The sequence below is a fragment of the Hypomesus nipponensis genome, chromosome 9 (assembly GCF_054491055.1).
Source record: "Hypomesus nipponensis isolate SF chromosome 9, ASM5449105v1, whole genome shotgun sequence".
NCBI lineage: Eukaryota > Metazoa > Chordata > Actinopteri > Osmeriformes > Osmeridae > Hypomesus > Hypomesus nipponensis.
In genome coordinates this window covers 11,259,595-11,280,027 of record NC_140369.1, presented here as the reverse complement: position 1 = coordinate 11,280,027, position 20,433 = coordinate 11,259,595, and the positions used below count along the sequence as shown (strand labels likewise).

At 45.2% G+C, this 20,433-nt stretch overlaps 5 protein-coding genes across 8 annotated transcripts; 3 read left to right on the top strand and 2 right to left on the bottom strand.

Moving 5' to 3' along the window:
• Positions 1–688: 688 nt before the first annotated feature.
• tmcc2 (transmembrane and coiled-coil domain family 2) lies at positions 689–4,441 on the top strand. Its single transcript, XM_084705769.1, has 5 exons — positions 689–706; positions 2,205–2,630; positions 2,895–3,517; positions 3,822–3,957; positions 4,133–4,441. The coding sequence occupies exons 1-5, from the start codon at positions 689–691 to the stop codon at positions 4,439–4,441; spliced, it is 1,512 nt and encodes a 503-aa protein (XP_084561895.1).
• A 1,328-nt stretch (positions 4,442–5,769) lies between these two features.
• usp49 (ubiquitin specific peptidase 49) lies at positions 5,770–12,492 on the bottom strand. Of its 4 annotated transcripts, none has more exons than XM_084704255.1 (7): positions 12,417–12,492; positions 10,925–11,012; positions 9,291–10,780; positions 8,911–9,118; positions 8,656–8,764; positions 8,161–8,366; positions 5,770–7,829 (listed from the first exon to the last, which is right to left on the bottom strand). In XM_084704255.1, exons 3-7 carry the CDS (start codon positions 10,713–10,715, stop codon positions 7,726–7,728), a joined length of 2,052 nt encoding a protein of 683 aa, XP_084560381.1. In that variant the 5' UTR covers positions 10,716–10,780; positions 10,925–11,012; positions 12,417–12,492; the 3' UTR covers positions 5,770–7,725. The 4 variants fall into 4 exon arrangements, with proteins under 4 accessions (XP_084560381.1, XP_084560379.1, XP_084560380.1 ...); XM_084704253.1 differs by having other exon boundaries at positions 12,267–12,440; XM_084704254.1 differs by lacking the exon at positions 12,417–12,492 and adding an exon at positions 11,445–12,243.
• Positions 12,493–12,555: 63 nt separating this feature from the next.
• med20 (mediator complex subunit 20) lies at positions 12,556–14,368 on the bottom strand. Its single transcript, XM_084704260.1, has 4 exons — positions 14,147–14,368; positions 13,749–13,894; positions 13,340–13,593; positions 12,556–13,261 (listed from the first exon to the last, which is right to left on the bottom strand). The coding sequence occupies exons 1-4, from the start codon at positions 14,281–14,283 to the stop codon at positions 13,037–13,039; spliced, it is 762 nt and encodes a 253-aa protein (XP_084560386.1). The 5' UTR covers positions 14,284–14,368; the 3' UTR covers positions 12,556–13,036.
• A 46-nt stretch (positions 14,369–14,414) lies between these two features.
• bysl (bystin-like) lies at positions 14,415–17,315 on the top strand. Its single transcript, XM_084704258.1, has 7 exons — positions 14,415–14,821; positions 15,025–15,184; positions 15,285–15,423; positions 15,522–15,655; positions 15,761–15,921; positions 16,218–16,320; positions 16,529–17,315. Exons 1-7 carry the CDS (start codon positions 14,557–14,559, stop codon positions 16,878–16,880), a joined length of 1,314 nt encoding a protein of 437 aa, XP_084560384.1. The 5' UTR covers positions 14,415–14,556; the 3' UTR covers positions 16,881–17,315.
• A 119-nt stretch (positions 17,316–17,434) lies between these two features.
• ccnd3 (cyclin D3) lies at positions 17,435–20,354 on the top strand. Its single transcript, XM_084704259.1, has 5 exons — positions 17,435–17,844; positions 18,014–18,229; positions 18,406–18,565; positions 19,319–19,461; positions 19,688–20,354. The coding sequence occupies exons 1-5, from the start codon at positions 17,605–17,607 to the stop codon at positions 19,853–19,855; spliced, it is 927 nt and encodes a 308-aa protein (XP_084560385.1). The 5' UTR covers positions 17,435–17,604; the 3' UTR covers positions 19,856–20,354.
• Positions 20,355–20,433: the final 79 nt, after the last annotated feature.

The window sequence follows — 20,433 nt, the reverse complement described above, 5'->3', positions numbered from 1 at the left end:
CTGCAAACATACACGTATTGTTAATTAACAGTAACATGAAAAATCTAAATTGTACTTTTTTTAAATTTACATTTATTGAAAATCCCCACATCAAGCATTTACGGAGCGATGCTTTATTTTTCTACTTGAAAATATTGCATTCATGTTTTTTGCGCATGACTATAATGGTATGCGGAGAATATTCTAGTCATCTTTCTAGTCCTAATCTTCTCCACAGCTCTACATTCTTATAAAAATGCTGCAGCCCCTCCATAAACATGTGTGGGTCTGAGTGTATTCAGGGTTTAAGGGATGAAGGGGCCATAATAGGCCCTGACACAAGCCCTGCTGTTCTCCCAGTCCCCCTCCCTCCCCCTGCTCCTCTTCCCCTGGCCTTGCCACAGAGGCACCTGCACGCGTGCGCTAAGCTCCCCCCCCCCCTCTCCTGCTTTCCGCCCCCTCCCTCCCTCCCCTCTTCCTCCATCATCTGTCCCTCAGCACCCACAGCCGGGAGAGAGCAGGACGGATCGCGTTTACGCTCAGACGGAGGAGAAAGAGAGAGAGAGGGGAATAGAGAGAGAGAGGGAGGGTGGGTGGATGAAAAAGAAAGACGCAGAGGCAAGCCGAGAGACCATATGAAACAAAGGGGAAGACAGAAAGAGGGAGATGGAGGAAGATAGGGAGGCTGCAGACATCTTTGCTATCAACAATGGAGCATGAAGCTCCGGTGAGGCGATAGGCAGACATTGGGGAGGGGAGAGACGTTCGAAGAGGGGGGTCCTCTGTGGGCACAGGGGGGAGGGGGGAGGGAGAAGGAAACCAAGGAGGAGGAGAAGGATGGGCCTCGAACACCGACCTGCAGTGGCACTGCCAGTCCGGGATTAAACAGTATGGTAACGTTCTCAAATTAATCTATCACCGCACTGGTATGTGTCTCATCCTCCTCATCCTCGTTCATCCATGCTCGCTGCTGGCACTCATCATCCATTCCACCCATGTCGCAGTGCATGTCTGTCTCCACGTGTGAAGTCATGACAACAGACATTTTTTCTCTTTCTTTTTACATCCTAGCCATCTGCCATCCCCACCACCATCATCATCTTTAGGAGACTGGTTTACCCTGGAGCTTCTCCTGAGTTTTCACTACTATCATTGGATTTCAGCATTGGCCATTCCTGTTTGTCTGTGTAGTTTGTGTTGTGCTTCTTCTAGAGATACATAAACATTTGATATCCTCTTCGTTCTGTGTCTTACTATTCAAACATGCTATCAAAATGAAATAAATCTGTACGCAGGCTCTGTTGTGGTTCTGACTGCAGTCATTTGTTCAATCCAAAGCCCTGCATTAGCAGCTAACGTGATTGTAACCTACTTTCTGAAAATGCCCTCTTTTCTGTTCATCTAAAATAGAGGAGGCCATACCTCTTTGGTTCATTTGATGCTGTTTTTCCAATGCAAGTCGAATGATGTTAGTATGTGGGTGACCAGCTGTAGTGAATTATAACTGGGATGAGAGATGTTAGATGAGAGGTGTCACATGCCTTAGAAGGCTACTATTGCTGCACTGGCACTGGTGACAATGTTGTGATGTCTGCTCCGGCAACCAGAGGGGGATGATTATACACAACACATCCACTTCTGCCCCAGCAACCTGCAGCCTCTAAAGAAGGTTTTATGGGTCATGAGGAGTCGGCCCCGTAAAGATGGAACCTCAGACAAGATGTTTGTTTGTCGGAGTCAGTCCATCATTAAAGGTCTCAATCCCTGGTCTATTGTTTGTAAAGCTGTCACATTGTGACACAATGCGGAGGTGCTGACTTTGTTTTTTTGGCATGTGGATGTGAAGAGATGTAGGGCAGGGAGGGGGGGGGGCACAGAGGGGGCCACACAGGGAGCTTATATTCATGGCCACACAGGGAGCCTCAATAGGTTAGATTTTAAGCAGCAATTGTACTGTTGTTTTGGTGCATGAGGCACAACTGGAATCACTTTCAAATGACTTGTAATCGATGATGCAAGTCATACAAAAATATCTTGTATGTTGAATTCCATGCTTTTTATTTTCTATGGTGGTACAAAGTGCCAGGACAAGATTTGAATACATAAGTGGGGCAATGTAAAAAAAAATACACAGAAACTCTTTTGCCACCATCAGTTCAACCACTTGTCTCTCTCTCTTTTTTTCTCTCTCTCTCTCTGTCTCTCTCTCTCTGTGTCGCCCTTAGCTGGATAAAAGTGAGGTGACAACCCTCGGCCTGCCCCCTTCTACCAGCCATGGAGGCTCTGACGGTAACATCAGTGTTGACGGAGCTGGGGCTGGGGCCGTGGCTGGGGCCGGGGCTGGGGCCGGGGCTGGGGCAGGGGCCGGGGGGGCTGATGGGTCAGGGGTTGCAGAGCCCCAAAGAATGCGAGCAGCTCTGGAGCACCTGCAGCAAAAGATCCTGAAGATCACCGAGCAGATCCGCGTGGAACAGGAGGCACGCGATGACAATGTAGCAGAGTACCTAAAGCTCGCCCACAACGCCGACAAGCAGCAGGCCTCACGCATCAAACAGGTGTTTGAGAAGAAGAACCAGAAGTCTGCGCAGACCATTGCCCACTTACACAAGAAGCTTGAGCACTACCACAAGAAGTTGAAGGAAATAGAACAGGTGATTGTCTTTGATTGTGTGTGTGAGAGAGTGTTTGTGGGTTTGCGGATGAGGTTCTGCTCATTAGTTTATTCCTCATAAAGACCCGATTAAGATTTCAGTTCAGTAAAAGGTTGCTAGGTTTGTCAAAGCTAAATACGTTTGTTTTATGCAAATAAGTGTTCTCTGTTCAGAAAATGTATACTTTCTGACAAAGAGCATGTTTATCATATGTATTTGCTCCCTATTTAGTCTCATGTTCATTATTCTTTCTGTGTGTTCTAGAATGGTCCAGCCCGACAGCCAAAGGATGTCCTCCGGGACATGCAGCAGGGCCTGAAGGACGTGGGAGCCAACGTCCGAGCAGGCATCAGTGGGTTTGGCGGGGGAGTAGTGGAAGGGGTCAAAGGAGGGGTATCTGCCCTTACCCACACTGCCGTAGTCTCCAAGCCCCGGGAGTTTGCCAGCCTGATACGCAATAGGTTTGGCAGTGCAGACAACATCGCCCACCTTAAAGACACACTGGAAGACGGGGTGGGAGGACACTCGGAGGAGACCCTCACCCCACGCGCCCTGAGCGGCAGTGCCACCCTAGTATCCAGCCCCAAGTACGGCAGTGACGACGAGTGCTCGAGCGCCACCTCGGGCTCAGCGGCCGGCAGTAACTCGGGTGGGGCCGGGGGAGGAGGGGGGATGTCCGGGCTGGGGCCAGGTTTGGGGAGCCCCAGGCTGGATGGCCACCATCACCACCACCATCACATCCACAGCTCCTGGGACGCGTTGCTGGAGGGCCTGCAGGAAATCAAGGGCAGCCAGGCTCACATGGAGGACACCATCGAGGACATGAAGGGCCAGCTGCAGAGTGATTACTCCTACATGACTCAGTGTCTGCAGGAGGAGAGATATAGGTACAATAACCAACCCAGGCCAGGCCAGGCCAGGCCGACACTGAAACTGTGAACTTATTATGTTATTTTCCAACAATCCTCTTTGCCTTTATGTATTTGTCTGGGGAAAAACTGTATCAATACTTGCATTTCATCCAGTGACATTCACACATTTGAAAAGCCACTATACTCAAAGGATAATGAGATCAGAACTGGTATGAGATAGTCATCATATTCCTGGTCTTAAAACTATTGTAAATATACACCTAGATTTTCCTCCCATGAAGCGTAGGATCATACCAAGTGTGTGTGTGTCTGTGTTCAGGTATGAACGACTAGAAGAGCAGCTGAATGACCTCACAGAGTTGCATCAGAATGAGATGACCAACCTGAAGCAGGAGCTGGCCAGCATGGAGGAAAAAGTGGCCTACCAGTCCTATGAGAGAGCCAGAGACATTCAGGTGAGGAAGACTCATCTTTCCCAGAGGTCACAGTTGTGGGGGTACTGTCGAAGTTTTGTTCTTCAACATAGCGGGGAGACTAAGGGAATTTCAGGAGAGGCAGACAGATAATTAGATGCATACTGGATTACAATGAAGGGGTTTCCCACTTGTGTGTGTGTGTGTGTCCTTCCAGGAGGCAGTAGAGTCGTGCCTGACTCGCATCACCAAGTTGGAGCTGCAGCAGCAGCAGCAGCAGGTGGTGCAGCTGGAGGGCGTGGAGAACGCCAATGCCCGCGCCCTGCTGGGGAAGCTCATCAACGTCATCCTGGCCCTCATGGCCGTGCTGCTGGTGTTCGTCTCCACGCTGGCCAACTTCATCACCCCGCTGATGAAGACACGGGCACGGGTTGCTGCCACCGTCCTACTGGCCCTGCTGCTCTTCATTCTCTGGAAGCACTGGGACTTCCTGGAGCACTGTCTCCTGTGGCTGCTGCCCAGCTGAGCGCCCCCATGGCCGGGCAGGCAGACAGACAAAGCCCCCTGGGTTGGAGCCCAGGATATGTGTGGTGTGGAACCAGTCTTATTCCAGCGAGATGGACTGGAGACTGATCATGGGTGACTCAGAGATAAATAGACTGAACGAGATCCATTGCACTTTTGAGCGGAAATGTAGACAAACGCGATGTGGAGGGGGTTTTGTGGCCTCCAATCCCAGAATGGAGCTGCATGGAGAAGACTCCCTAAGATGGTGGAAGGCAATCTGTTTGATTGATGGTTGTGAGACTGTTGGGTGTCTTATGGCGATTACCATGACAAGTAACATAGAGAACCTCCTGCCTAGCAACACTAGCAGCATATGCTCATGACCATCAATTGGTGTTGAGCCACTATCGTACTATATCACCAAAAAAACGGAGTGTTCATTGTAAGTCCTTTGAACATGAAACATTTGAAACCTTTTTCTAATCATTTTAATAAACTAATCATTATAATGACTAGAGCAGATGACACTGTCTTTAATAGACCCTAAAATGTTGCTGTTTGTGTTGAGGCGGTTGTATATTTGGAGCACAAGGCCAAGCAAAAAGATTGCTAATTTGCTGAATGTTTGAGTATGTGGTCATGCATGTCCTCACATGTGCATTTGGATCAGGGAAAGATACACTTAGTTAGCATGACGAACATTCCATCACCTACAGTCGACATGCTTTCTGCTGTTGACAAACATGTATCTCTTTTTCTCTAACAAACCAGATCAAATCTAGACATTAGACAAGGTTTTGAGGGTATTATCCTTTTGTTTCTTATGTATGATACAAAGAACAATTTTGAAGGGCCAGAGATAACTACAACTAATCTATTAATCTATTCTATTCATAGATATGCTATTTCATGACCACTGTTGTAGAGCAGCAAAGAATTGATGTAACGTCAAACTCACTGGCATGTCTTACCATCACCATGTTTATATCCAGTTTGCTGAATCCATCTTAATAAATCAAATCTAAACCTCAGTGGTATTAAGTATTCCAATGTGTTTGAGAGGCATGAATGGCTTGGTCTTAGCAGCCCCTCCCTGCACTCGATCGTTCTGGAGGTGAAACTGGAAATTGGCCTCCCCTGTTGTCATCTTTCTGGACTGGACAGGGCCATGTTATACTTGTGTTATACAGCTGACCAAAGGGCAATAAAACCTTCCTAAATACTTCCAGCTCCTGCTCACCCACTAATCCTATGGATTACAGTACAGTATTATTTACACTTAACTACTCTGCTTTCAAAGCTCCCATAAAACTCAATCCTCATATTTGGAAAGGTAATGGCTAGCTGTTAACATTTCTTAGTTTAATTGAGTTTACTTTTATTATTTTTTAGTTACTAAGAGTTTCGATCTATACAAAAATAGACTATTACAAATTAAGATTTACATTCAGACAGTTAAAATCCTAATTGCTTTGAAGTTGGCATGACATGCTCATACAGTCAGTTAACTTCCAATCCTGACCCCATCAGTTACATTTGACCAGACATTTTATGTAGACCCAACAGTAGGCATATATCATTGTGGTTTTGCTCTGTAAAAATGCAACCCCTGGTGTCAAAGGTTAAAATGTCTTGCTTTCAAATGCTGCAAAATTATCTGGATACCTAGATTATTGTAGTAGGTATAGATATCTTCAGGTCATCATCTTAAGACCTACATACGGTATTTCAATTTGTTGTCTTTATTGTCAGGCCTACCCCATACAACCATTACATTTATGACACGTGCTCTTACAATACTGGACAAAACTGAAGAGCTCAAGGATCAGTGGCAAGGCCAGGATTGACCCTAGAAAGTAAGACATTCATTGTCATTAGATTGTTCCAACCTCTCAACAATTCAAACTAATTTCGCATTTGATTCTCTATCAAACACAGGGGTACAGTATTCATTGATTACCTAGCAAATTGTTTAAGACTCGTTTAAAAATGGCAGAGTACAAAAAAACATTGTATCACAAAGCTGAATAATTCCTGATTTGATCTTGATTTCCTGTCATGGTGTAACAGGTACATATATTGCTTTCAGGTGCTCCAGTAAAAATGGGTACCTCCCTGTTTGAGCGGAAATCTCTGCACATTCTTGGAATTTTTCGGTACATTATTAAGCCTTTTTTCCAACACGTCAACGCATCCCAAAATCCAAGAAAGATATGAAACCAATTCTACCATCCAGGCCCAAAACAAGCACTTCTATTTAAAGTGTGGGGAGAGGAGAGAGCTGCCATGTCAAACATACAGGAGTTACTATTGATCTAACAGATACAGTCAACAGCCATAGACCCTCCCCGAAAGGTGCAGCTTCGTGCCAATTGGCTCAATGCAGTCTGTCATTCTTTTAACAGTCTGCCTTTAGCCAACTCTAGGCCTTCAGTCAAAAGGTGGGGAAACATACACATACAAACACACACACACACACACACACACACACACACACACACACAGAGTTCTTACTTGGTATCAGACCTGGGGCGGAATACTATTTGTTTCAATTAGGTATCTGTGCTTAAATGCTTGTATCTGGTACAATGGAACACACTATTCTGACACTTCAACCAAAAATGATTTCAAATAGACTTTCGACCCAGGTCAGCTTGTTAACTCGTTATATACCTGCTCATTCATCATGTTCCATCCCAGCAGAAGACGCCCAGGTCTAAGATGAAGCCTGGTATCCACAGCAGTAAAGAGAGGTCAGAGTAGTGACACACACATGATAATAGGAAGGAGTCTAAAATGCCCTGGGTTGACATCTCATCAACGTTAAAAATGTGCAACAACAGGAAGCAGCATTGGCTCTTGAATGTGTGACAGAACCAGCAGGCTCACAGATCATCCTGACTCGCTCTCGTCAATGGTCAGTCCATGCCAATACAATACAGTACTTTGGGACCTGATGAAAGGTGCTATAAAAAAAACCTAACATGTAATCCATGGTCATCCTCATTTAGAACAACACATCCATGAGGCTTTAAAACATAAGGCCGCTGATGGCAACCACACATTTCAGAGTCAACAATGCCTCCCAATGTGGCATTAATGTTCAGTAGCTTTCACAGGGGTGCCTGGCTGATAGCCAGACATGGCAGACATAAACCTGGTGTGAGTGAACATCAGGTTTCATAGGGAGTCCCCTGGTGGCCCACAGTCCCCTGGTCCTGGACCGTGACGGACTGATGATATGAGTTTATCAGATGGGTCTGGGCCCGAGGTTCAGGCAGGGTGGCGTTCGAGGGAAAGGCTCTAGGCAGACCTCTGGGTGTAGAAGAGAATGTAGGCCTGAGTGTTGCACACCTCCTCCACGTTGCACACGTTCATCTCAGAGTCATTACAGTGAACCCAGAAACCTGGGAGGGGAGCAGAAGACATGGGAGTTAAACATCTGGAAAGACGTGAGATTTCACAAGTTCTCCAGGCGTCGTATAATCGCAGGTCAAAAACCACATCCATGGCACGTTGCACGTTCTAAAAGCCATGCCCACGAGCAGGAAGAAAAACAGTGGTCAGACCACAGATCTGATGAACTGACAGATTGGTAGTCAATGGAGAAACCAAAATGTTTCCCCCTTAACTCAGGAGCATGATCTCTCAAGATACTATCGCCTTGGGGATCGATACATCACAATCGACAGCAATAAATAGAAGTAGCCATGTGTCAGAGCACACCTGGTAGCTCACCTCCTTCTGTATTGTAGCAGTATGCGGTGTAGTGCCCTGAGCCGAAGCCTTTCCCATGGTGCATGACCACAGCAGACAGGTCGTAGGTGTAGCCCTCTCTATGGACGGTATGACCCGAGTCACTGCAGCAGTACGGTTCTATATTCAGAACCTGGTCGAAGGCTACGTGGACGCCAATCTTTTCCCTGTGGTTCCGACCTGACCATCTGTTATACACACGGAGGATTGTAGTTAGCATGGGAGTGGATCCTCTACACACGAGTTAGGCATCAAAGGCAATTTGTGCTGATCGGTCTGGCCAAGATATACACTTGAACTACCATGAGTCATTTTAAAAGCATAGGACTGTTCTGAACATTAAGCAATATATCAATATATTTACATACATTATCATTGGGTATGTGTTAAAATAAAACTTAAACATATCAGCTTGGATTGACAGTCATGATATGGATTAATCAGTGATAGCAGGCTCCTCAACATGACTTCACTGACCTGAAGCGCTTGAGGTGCAGCCGTAGAACCTGAGGTAAGCGGTAGATCAGAAGCTGCTTACAAGCTTCTGACAAAACCAGAGGCTTGTGGGACGTCTTCCGTCTCTTCCCTGGCACAGGAGGAAAACATTAGCTCCACAACTGACGTTTGCCTCTTAATGAATGGGATGTTCTATTGACTTGTGTGGTCGATTTAAATCCTGGACCACTCTGCCACTCCAAAGAGGCCTTTGTAAGTCTCCGTCTAAATACTCACTGTTGCAGTTGTTGCAGGCATAAATGCTTCCTTCTAGGGCCTCGGTCTCAGTAAACTTGGCCAGCATCTCTGTGAGGGAGCAGCTGCGCTGGAAGGCCATGGAGCTGGAGCCCTTCTGCATGCTGTGGTAGCGCTCAGGGAACTCCAGGGAGAGGTCCCAGAAGGGCTCCACTGTGTTGGACTTGTGCTTACACGACAGACACGTCACCTAAAACAAACAGCATGGGCACACCAGAGTAAGTCGAAGGCCCGAGCCGGAAACTCAAATGCATTTATTATGCTCGGGGTGCGAGTTACGGAAATAAATGAAAGAGGGGAGAAGGTAGGAAGGGGGAAAAGAGACCGACGTGAAAAATGGGAAGAAAAAAAAAGAGTCTCACCTGACTGAGTAGCTGCCCATGGAAGATGGTGTTGAGGACCTTGAGCACCTGCTTGGAGAGCTTCCTCTGGGTGATGGGGATGACAATCCGGCGCTTGGTGCCCTCTGACTCCAGCTCCTGCTGCACCTTGTCCAGCAGCTCGCACAGGAACTCCTGTGCGTCCTGCTGATCGTAGCCCCGGAACGCCGGGATCAGGTTCCACACAGAGTGCAGCATGGCGAACGGCGACACCAGCGACCAGCGGCCCGACCACATGACCCTGAAGAGCGTGTGAAGCTCGTGGCAGAGGGACATCTGCTGGCGGGTGGACGAACGGGGCTCCTTGGGCTGGACCAGCTCTGCTGCATTCAGGCAGGGAGGGGTGATCTTCTTGCTGCTCTCTGGTGAGCCACTACTGCCCGTCTTGGCCAGAGGGCAGCCTAAACCCTGCACCAGCGTGCCAGCACTACCGCCTCCAACTACGGCACTTGCTACCTCCTTGATCCCCTGGGAGCTGTTGGCCTTAGCTAGCAGCTCCTCAGTCTCACACACGTCCAGTGTGAGAAAACACTCCCTGAATTTCTGCAGGTGGCTCAACACCTGTAAGATAGAGTTCATGTAGCACGTGTTGCCCAGGTTACGCAGACCAGTGACACCTGGGGCCAGTCTGCGACGTGTGGCAGTGTGGGAGTAGAACCTCCGCACTTTGGGAGTCCTACCATTACGAGAGGGCTTGCGAGAGAGCGCGATGGCGGGGGGCTTCTTGGGCAGAGGAGGTAAGCGCTCTGGAGGGTCCCGGAACTTGAGGGGAATGAGTGTGATGGTGGAGCGGGGCGTCTGGGTGAGGAGCCGCGCGCTCTTCCTGGGCGGCACGTTGGCCAGCTCACCCAGAAGCCTCCTCTTCACCTCCTTCCTCTGGCGTCTCAGCTCCTCCTTCTCCTCCTCCAGCTTCTGCTCCCGCTGGCGCTGCAGCTCCTGCTGCCTCCCCCTCCACCTCCGCATCACGCTCCCCAGGAGCATCTTCCTGCGGTGCCACAGGGCCATCTGCATGGCAGGCTGCAGCTGCGGCCCCCCCTCCCCCACCCAGGGGGTACAGTCCCCGCCCGCAGAGGAGCGCAAGGAGCGTCGGCCGGGGCTGCGCACGGTGGACAGCGCGCCCCGGAGGAGTTTAAGGTCTCCTTCCGCATTGTCGTTGAGCACGTAGTCCCCGCAGGCGAAGCAGAAGACGTCCAGCTCACGCACCTCCATGGCCAGCGGGTGGCCGGACTCCTGAAAGTGTTTGAGCGAGTGCTCTTCGATGAAGCGGCCACAGGCCACATGGGAGCACTTGAGGCATGCCCACACTGACTCGGTGGTGCTGCAGTCCACACAGCTCCATTTCTGTGGGTTTAGGACTGAATGGTCATGGCCCAGGCGGAGGCGTCCCACATGCTTACAGCGATCCATCTCTCAAGATGCACATGTGCCTGTGGCGTCAGGACACACCCCCCTGAGCCAAGCAGCAGCTCATTCTGAGAAAGGAAAATGCCAAAGATTTACTTATTTACAAGCTTTAATTAACCAATTAATTATTTATGACTGAATAACAATAAAAATGGGTTAAAATGGAAGTTACATGTGGAAAAAAACCCTCCTGTTGGATGTCTGTTACTTACTGTTTTGATTCAGTTGATGTACTGTCAACATTACAACCGAACAGATCTTCATAACAGCATTTAACGACCAGCAATATCCACTGTTTCACTGCAATGAATAAATATAGGTTTCAAGTGAGTAGAAACGTATCAGCAATTTCAGGACTTGATAATACATTAAGTTACCCACTGCCACTGGCGAACAATGACTAAGAATACTAAGACTCCTTGTCCCACAACATAGTAACACAGCTAAAGTTGACGAACACGGCGTCCACCTTATTAGGTAGGACACGAGCTAAACTCCTTTCTATAATCTCATCGCCATTAAGTTCACAGGATAACATTTCACAGGATACCAACACCCGTTTAGCCTGCAGTCGTCAGGTATCATAGTTAGCTAGCTCCTTAGAAGCGGAATTAGACAAACTCTAACACTGTCTAACTTAACACAAACGAGTAGTCTACAGACTGCTGCCATGGCTGTGGCTAGCAAGCTGGACCACCTACATAGTTCGCCTAACTTAACTAAGATACTTACTCGAGACCGTCTGCCATCATGCAACCCAACAATTCCTCACTTCGTTTCATGTCAATGGTAAAAATCTAAATGTAGAAGTATATTTGATGCCACTGTCATTCATTCACCTCTTTGGTATTGTCCTTCTTTGTCAGTGTTTGGCCAGCATGCTAGCTAGTTTTCTATCCTCTTCCATTTTCAAGACAATGCAATCGATGCTCATATAGCCAGATGGCTGACTAACTGGCAATACAAGCTAACGTTTGCTAGACTACTTTGGTCGCTAGTGCAGCTCAATTACCAGGCACCGTACTTCTAGTACCAGACAGAACAAAGACCTGTCTCATATATATCCTCTGTCTTCTGAATACTGTCACAACATTTACTGACGACTACAATGTCTAACATTATCAAACCCTGCCAGACAGCACATAGTTTAAAGTTATATACCCTAGTCAAGTTAGCTAGCTCGCTAGCGATGTGTGGAGAACTAACATAAATGTAGTTAGCATACTAGACTAGCTAGCTAGCTTTATAACACCACGTTAACAAGATGACTACAGCCGGTGGCTTGCTAGCTCCACCTTAAAATAGCTAGCTGACGTTAGCCAAGGCAAGAAGAGCAGGGAAGTCTACCACCGTCGGGATTTGTTACTAGCCTGCAAGCTAGCTAGCCCTAATCAGTGAAGTAGCTCAGTACCTAGCTTGCTAGGCTGATAGTTACTTAGCACTGCCACTACTATACTAGCTACTTTAGCAAGACAATTTCACTTGACAAATGACATTTGTTACTCATCATAAAAAAACAACCCCTCCAAATGTAAACATTTCTAAAAAATTTACCGCCAACATTTGCATGTTGTTGTCAGTCAGAAACCCCGAGACAACCGAACTCTTTCTTTCTGATCCGGATTGGCTTTTCAACCGTGCGGGAACAAATCTCTAACGTTAGCTAGTAGTAGTAGTAGCTAGCTAGCTAGTCCGTTCACACACCGTTCTACGTTGACTCGCATCGATTGGCACACAGGATGTGGCATTCATTCCTTCAACTCGGAGCCGAGCCAAATAGCGTATCGTTGGCAGTTTTTATGTTCTGATCATAATTTCCGTTATGCAAGATAATCAAGACAAGTTATAAAAAAAGTGTTTATTGATTGGAAAAACAAATTTAAGAAAATAGTACTTGTAAACTTCTCACATTATTAGCCAGAAACATCAATGCACACATCCCAATGTCATGAAATAGGTTTTGATATTCCATTACTTTATTTAAATCTAAATATGCAAAGTCAGATGATACGTGTGTTTTGCATTCCTGGCTATTATACATTAAGTTCACTGTGTTCTACAGTTGTTACAGGGCCCCACAGGGACTTGCATTCCTTTTATTTCAGATCTCTGCTATAGCCTTTTTTGCATACAAACAATGCCTCAAGGATTTGAAAACACAGATGTTCCCTAAATCTGGTCTTTTGACATGCCATGACTGAATCCCCGATCTGATTGGAAATAACTTATTAGTGAACTGGAATAGAAGTCTTTTCATAAATTGGGTCCATTACAAAGGTTGAAAAAACAGTTGAGGAATATTCCTTTTCCCTTTCCTGGAGACCTCAGCGTCCAGTACCCCCTGGAATTACCTGCTGTTTACGTAGTTTGCTGAATAACTCCAGATACTGAGTCATGGTGTCAACACAGTCCGCTGGGGCATATAGACCCTCAGGTTTGGTGGCAAAGACTGAGGGTAGCTCAGGGATGCTAGGGCCCAGGAATGTCTGCATAAACTCTTTCATCAAGTTCCAGCAGTCCCCTGGGATCACGCAGGGACAATATTCCACCTTGACAAACACAAACAGGTTACAAATGGTACAGATAACACATTCGATTTAGTAGCAAGTGGACTTTCAATTCCTCACCTCTACTGAAATGCCCCTTGCACTAGAGCTCATTGTGACAGCTCCAACTTTGATCAGGAAATCACAATAGCGGTAGCGAGTGCCCCGACTCTCCACCTTGTGCCCCTTGGCATTCTGAAAGTGGCTCTTCAGCTTTATCATGAGCACATCAAAATTTCCATCTGCAGTTAGACAGGGCCCCCCTTCAAATAGAGCTAGGCAGCTCAGTGGAGTCTCAGAGTTGTGCATCACATACAGAAGCTTTGAAGGCTGACCTGTGATGGAAACAAACAGAAACAGTTTTCATTGATGTGGGTTTGCCATGAGTTTGGTATTGGAAAGCGTTGTCAATTTCATAATTAGGATTAGAAGTAGGTTGACTACAATTGTGTGCATATCAGTGCAAAAATAGACGTGACATTAATTGTACCGCTGGCGTTTCCTGTGGCATGGTACGTCTCACAGTCCACGTAAAAGCTTCCATGCTTCACAGCGCCAAGCTGTTCCAGCTTTTTGTGCAGAATATCTATTGTTTGCTGCACACTCTTCCCCTCTGCAATAGGCACCTGACACACACTGAAGCATAACACAACGTTGGCATTACACTTATATATGCCACACAAAGGTTTAATCTTGAATAAGGTTGTGAAGACATTCAGAGCCTATCGAAAAAGGAACAGTAAAATGTTTTGTGAGTCGAGAAGTAAAATGTACTTAAAATTTGCGGACGATAAGCAACCAGGCTCAATAAATAATCTCGAAGTAATATGTTTTTTATTAGTTTTAATCTCTGCAGCAAATACAGCAAATAAACTACCCCAATCTCACCAAGTCACCCCCATTGTGCCAGCAGTTAACCTAGCTCGTCCCGAAAATCTACGCGCAAACACACCATCAATGTCCGGCGTAAGAGGAAATGATGCAATTATTGGTGCTGACAAATCCTCAATGTGCATTATATTCATACATTCGATATATTAGCATAAACTATATTCGATTATAGTTTCTCTAAATTTGTTAAAAAATAAATAAATAAATCTGTAAAAGCTAATGAAATGTGCTTTCTAAAATGTACGGAAATGTAGTTTAGCGTCACTTCCTCTGTAGCAGTGCACGTGTGGGTTGAAAACAAGTCTACGCAAGCTAACATTAATGTTAGAATACTTTTGCCAAATCCTTGGTTTAGTAGGAAAAACAATTAAGTAGGGCCATATTACTGTCTTTAAAGAGCCTTACCAATGCCTAAAGTCAAGAAATCCAGAGGCGGAGGGGTTGAAAAAAGCGGTGGAACGTTGGCGTTGGCTGATCAGATTCTACAAGGGGACATGGTAAGAGTCCCAGGCAGAGTAAAGAGCAGAGACACGAGGGAAGATGAAGAAGATGAGTACGTGGACGAGCGTCTGTCACGGAAAATCTTGGAACAGGCTCGAATTCAGCAAGAGGAACTACAGACAGAATATGGTCTGGAACCGGAGGTCAAGAAAAAACCAGCCACCGTTTTAGGTGACGTTTCACGCTAGCTACCGAAGTGATACAAGTTGTTCTTGATGACATCCCTGTTCTTAAGTCATCCTACTAATAATACTTTAAGCCTTGCTTATAGAATACTAATATTCTTTGATGAACTTGTGTGTCAAATATTATGTTATTGTGATGTTTGTTTTATCCCCTGGACGGTTGTTGTCATACTGTTATTTCTGTTGTAGGCCCTCACACCAAGGATGAAGACTCAGATGAGGAGTGGCCAGCTCTTGGAGAAGCAGGAGCAGGAGAGGGGGATGATGCTGGCTGTGCAACTGAAGTGGTGGTGGATACAGAGGATGAGAAAGCCATTGAAATTTTCATGAATAAAAATCCTCCAATGAGGTAAGCTAAAATAAAAGGCTGGACTCCAAATCAAGCCTGGGTATCACTTTCCATCATAACACATGGCTATTTTATGTATGATACTCACTTGTTATTGTAGACGGACACTAGCTGACATCATCATGGAGAAGATCACAGAGAAACAGACAGAAGTGGGAACCGTGATGTCAGAGGTTTCAGGAAGACCAATGCCACAGCTGGACCCCAGGGTCATTGAAGTCTACAGAGGAGTAAACAAGGTGACAAGTTATGTTGGATATATTTTAACAGCTGTGGATCATAGCAGGTAAATATCTTGCTGAGAACAGTTGTCTTACTTGTCTGAATGCTGTTTTAGGTCTTGTCTAGATACAGAAGTGGTAAGCTCCCCAAGGCTTTCAAGATCATTCCGGCATTATCAAACTGGGAGCAGGTACTGTACCTGACTGAGCCTGAGACTTGGACAGCTGCTGCTATGTACCAGGCAACAAGGTATGTTGGAACTGTAGACATGCAGTTGATCTGTGGGTCCATTTCCAAGGATATGTAAAATCTAAGTTGGACAGTGGCTGACTATAAGGCTTCTGTTTATTCCAGAATCTTCTCTTCCAATCTCAAAGAGCGAATGGCCCAAAGGTTCTACAATTTGGTGCTGCTGCCAAGAATAAGAGATGACATAGCAGAGTACAAAAAACTCAACTTCCACCTTTACAACGCATTGAAGAAAGCCCTTTTCAAACCTGGGGCATGGTTTAAAGGTGAGATACTCAAATAGAAATTAGTCTATCCAGCAGTAGGGCACCCCAGAGGCTCACCGGTCAATTGTGCATGCCACAGAAACTGAGGCATTACCTACCGCAAGGGCAAGTTATGTTTCTGTGTAGTTGCCAAAATGTGCAGGTGTTAGTTAATCACAATAGTCTCTCTTGTAAAAGACTTGTACAGCAAGCTTGCTGTACACTATCCCGTGCATAACCCCTAGATGTCAGTATGCTATTTGCTAAAACAGTGATCAATTATCCATTTTTATTTTATGCTCATTTGTTTCCCTCAGGTATTCTGATCCCTCTCTGTGAATCTGGAACATGCACTCTTAGAGAAGCCATCATCATCGGAAGCATACTTACCAAGTGCTCGATACCTGTACTCCACTCCAGGTAAGGAAGGGGTCCTCCTTTAAGGAGGTACGATGGCATAATCTTACCTAGTCTAATCAAAAGAGACCTTTATTATCCAAATATCAATCATCTGTTAATATATTATTTTTTACCTTGATTGAGTGTATGCACGCTTACTGTTGTGACACCTTTCAAACTAAGAAGACAGTCAGTGGGAATATTGACTGGAAATGTCTCTAACCCTCAGCGCTGCCATGCTGAAACTGGCAGAGATGGAGTACAATGGTGCCAACAGCATCTTTCTGCGTCTGTTACTGGACAAGAAATATGCCGTGCCATTCCGTGTCCTGGATGCCTTGGTCGCACACTTCCTGTCTTTCCGTAGTGAGAAACGTGTCCTTCCTGTGCTGTGGCATCAAAGCCTGCTCACCCTGACGCAGCGCTACAAGGCTGACCTGGCTTCTGAACAGAAGGGAGCACTGCTCGAGCTACTCAAGATTCAAACACACCCTCAGATCTCGGCAGAGATCCGACGAGAGCTGCAAAACTCTGAATCCCGGGATCTTGAAACGGCAATGCCAGTCATGATGATGGACTGAGTGGGCAGGGCATAGTCCCACTATCTTTTGCTCTATGATGCCATCACAGTTAATATTGTACGCTGTACACTGAAAATGAGCAAGGGCTGCAATTGTAGGTGTATTTCAGACCATGCAGACCCTGGATTCGATAAATTGATTGTGCAATTGTTTTGTGAATGCTAAATGAAAAACCTCTCACTTCAGGCCACATTGAGTATGTGTTCACAAAATTACATGAACATGCACATTTTGTGTTTAAATACTGTCTTCAACAATTGTTACAATGTTTTGTTTCCCAAATAATTATTTAATATGGATCTTCACAAATCACCCTTGGAATTTCACCCTCACCCATACTTGATTTAACCACATCGGACAACAATGGACTGATCAATTTAGTAAATACTCCAAACAATCTTTGTAAAGGTTTAATAAATTAACTTTTGAGAGTTATATAGTTATATGTTTGATCAGTGTGAAAATTCTGATTTATGAAGATTAGGGGTTCATATGACTACTTTAGGCACTCACGTTTGGTGCTGGCTGCCTAGCAGTCCCAGTTGTGGAATGCTGCGCGAAAACAGCGGATTTGAGATTGAGGAAACAACCTTCAGAATATCTGCTTTTGTCGACCCTGCTAGATTTGCTAGCAATTAACAGATTTCTTCAGATTAGCCTCGATTGAAGTAAAGTAGCTGTCAGACAAAAATAACTGCGGTAATATATTAATTTGTTTCGTCGAATGGAGTTGACATGTCATGAAGATGGAGGATTCATAACTACATCAAACTGTACCACCCAATCTGCTGAGGTCATGGCTATTCGGGCCTGCGAAGACCCTGTCCTGACAACGGACTATCGGATTTGGCAAAATCTCTTAGCCATAGAGAAGACAAGTCGGGTTATGCCATCCTACTTTGGCACAGTTCAGACAGATATTCAGCCCTACATGAGGAGAATATTGGCTGTATGGATGCTGCAGGTAATTGAGCTAATGTTGCATAACGTTATGTATTAGCTTCCCCGGATACCGTAATAACACTCATCAGGCTGTTATTCAAGCTGTACACCACATCGGCCTTCATGGTGTCAGGATAGATCTAATATTTGAAAGTGTTGCTCAACACCTCCATATAACTTTTCTCTGACAGGTTTGTGAGGAGCAGAAGTGTGAAGAAGAGGTGTTTCCTTTGGCAATCCACTACCTAGATCGTTATTTGAGTCGTGTTTTTGTCCAGAGGACAAACCTGCAGCTTCTAGGAGCTGTTTGTATGTTCCTATCTTCCAAGCTACGAGAAACAGTTCCCTTGAGTGCCAGAAGGCTTTGTATCTACACAGACAATGCCATTTCTGTCTCTGATCTCCTGGTAAATACAAGATTTGACATGTATTACAATAGGTGACATTGCCTACACTGGCAATTTAAAGGTTGGATTATTGAAAAATGTAATGAAAGATTAATACAAATGTTTCATCTTCAAATATGTGGATATAATGCTTGTCAACTGTGTGTTTGTGTGTGTGTGCTGTGTTTGGTCCACAGCAGTGGGAGCTGCCAGTAGTAGCTGGGTTAGAATGGAATCTTGGCTCTGTGCTTCCCTCTGACTTCCTGGAACCCATCCTTCATGAAATACCAATAATCCCTTTTAACCTCCATGCCTTGCGCAGACATGTCCACTCCTACATTGCCCTTGCAGCAACAGGTATGGGCATTTTGTCTAATGGAGATAGCTGTTTCATTGACATTTGCAGTTTTTCTTATTCAATCAAATCAGGCACCTCTGTGTTTGATGAACAGTGGGCACACAGTAGCCATAACTTCGATTTTCACTTCATTGCAGAGATGAACCACTGACACTGACTTTGTGTAATCCTGTATTGCGGTATGAAAGACTTATGTCCGTCCTTTCAGTTGCCCAATTTCCCACGAATCTCCCACGAGGTTGCCTGAGGCAACCCATAACTTTGATTTCGATGTGTCAGCGGTTCATTGCAGAGATGGGGATGAGTTTGTGTAATCCTGTATTGTGTGGTATGAAAGACCTACGTCTGTCCTTTCAGTTGCCTAATTTCCCACGAATCTCCCGTGAGGTTGCCTGAGGCAACCAGTCACAGGGATATAGTATTTTGCATTGAATTTGACCTTGTATCTCTATGGTTTCAGTAAAAGATTACTTAAAATGGTTTGTTAGTCACACCAGCCTAATAGCTTAAAGACAATCAGCTTTTGGGAAGGTAATTTTAGAACTTCGTTTTTGTGTCATTGTGTGTATGAGGGACAGGGATTTAATTGGTTTCCTCCTGACTACAAATTAACCAACAGTATTTCCTCCAGCACTCTGGTATTTTGATATTTTGCCCTGCATTAACTGCCATCCACAAGTTAATATTAAGCCTGTTACTAACCTAAAAATATACTTGTTTTGTACATCCATTTTCCTATTATTTGTTTCCAGAATATACATTTTCAGTGTTCCTGCCCTCAACAATCGCTTGTGCCAGTGTGGCAGCTGCCATCCGCAGACTCAGTCTACTTGATGGAGGGCTCTCCACTGATTCACTCATGCAACTTCTGGCTAATATTTTGGCCATTGATCTAGTAAGGCTAATATTGTATAACCTAATATTCTGCTGATTTAATATATTCTATCTGTCTCAAACTTTACCATGGTAGGGTAAAGGTTTAAAGTTAGCTTAACTGTTTCAGGATGAATTCTAAGCACACTTGTTATTGGGTGATGCTTAGGCCAACAAAATATGTTGAACATCTGTAACCTGAGCCTTGATAACTGGTGACTTATATTTTTTGCTCTGTACCTTAACAGGACTCCCTCAGCTCCTGTTATGGTCAGTTGGAAAATATGCTTGACCTCAACCTTCCCTCATGCTCACAATCCACAGCTGTCAGCAGGCCAGGAACGCCCGCCCTTGAGCATAGCTCCACCCCCACTGACGTGCAGGACGTACATTTGTCCCCCCTAGTCTACAAATGATGTACACAACTTCACTTTAACTAGTCTCAGGAGCGATTGGCAGTTTATGTAATAATTCAAGTGAGACCAGAGCAATAGCTAATGGCAGTATGCAACACTGTAGAGTGGTACAAGCACATTATATTTGTACCAAGATTGTCCGTGATAACTTGAAGTTCCTCGTACACTTGGTGTTCACACATAATTAATTAGATGATGTCCTTTTGTGACATAATGTAATGGTTCCCTGCTATTAGACAGTCTATTTAAGAGTTCTGTGTTGTTGTTTGGCAGTTGCTTCTAACATTTAAAAACATGCTTTGTTTCTTTATCTTGCTTTAGTATACAGTTGCAATAGTATTCCAATTTTGTTGGTGATGTTTGTTTTCACTTCAGACATGCTATTTGTCACACTTGCCTGACATTTTTCACTTGATGTTAATGTGAGCTTGGTGAGTCATGCTATCAATGCATACAATATGAATTATCATAAAAGGTTTCTTATCCTATCTATTAAGTGTATTCAGTCCTTATTGATTCTGAAGTGACATTTCTCGATTCCTAACAATGTGCTGTGATTGACCTCTAGTAAGGGTGTG

Coding starts and splice junctions, on each gene's coding strand:
- med20 (XM_084704260.1), bottom strand. CDS start 14,283: ATGAATATAATGCACATTGAGGATTTGTCAGCACCAATAATTGCATCA. Junction 13,594..13,748: donor TGCCACAGGAAACGCCAGCG/GTACAATTAATG, acceptor TTTCCATCACAG/GTCAGCCTTCAAAGCTTCTG. Junction 13,262..13,339: donor CAAGGGGCATTTCAGTAGAG/GTGAGGAATTGA, acceptor GTGTTTGTCAAG/GTGGAATATTGTCCCTGCGT.
- bysl (XM_084704258.1), top strand. CDS start 14,557: ATGCCTAAAGTCAAGAAATCCAGAGGCGGAGGGGTTGAAAAAAGCGGT. Junction 15,185..15,284: donor AATAAAAATCCTCCAATGAG/GTAAGCTAAAAT, acceptor TTGTTATTGTAG/ACGGACACTAGCTGACATCA. Junction 16,321..16,528: donor ATACCTGTACTCCACTCCAG/GTAAGGAAGGGG, acceptor TCTAACCCTCAG/CGCTGCCATGCTGAAACTGG.
- tmcc2 (XM_084705769.1), top strand. Junction 2,631..2,894: donor AGTTGAAGGAAATAGAACAG/GTGATTGTCTTT, acceptor TGTGTGTTCTAG/AATGGTCCAGCCCGACAGCC. Junction 3,958..4,132: donor AGAGAGCCAGAGACATTCAG/GTGAGGAAGACT, acceptor GTGTCCTTCCAG/GAGGCAGTAGAGTCGTGCCT.
- ccnd3 (XM_084704259.1), top strand. CDS start 17,605: ATGGAGTTGACATGTCATGAAGATGGAGGATTCATAACTACATCAAAC. Junction 18,566..19,318: donor CATTGCCCTTGCAGCAACAG/GTATGGGCATTT, acceptor ATTTGTTTCCAG/AATATACATTTTCAGTGTTC. Junction 19,462..19,687: donor ATATTTTGGCCATTGATCTA/GTAAGGCTAATA, acceptor GTACCTTAACAG/GACTCCCTCAGCTCCTGTTA.
- usp49 (XM_084704255.1), bottom strand. CDS start 10,715: ATGGATCGCTGTAAGCATGTGGGACGCCTCCGCCTGGGCCATGACCAT. Junction 9,119..9,290: donor ATGGGCAGCTACTCAGTCAG/GTGAGACTCTTT, acceptor TGTTTGTTTTAG/GTGACGTGTCTGTCGTGTAA. Junction 8,367..8,655: donor CTGCACCTCAAGCGCTTCAG/GTCAGTGAAGTC, acceptor TGTGTATAACAG/ATGGTCAGGTCGGAACCACA.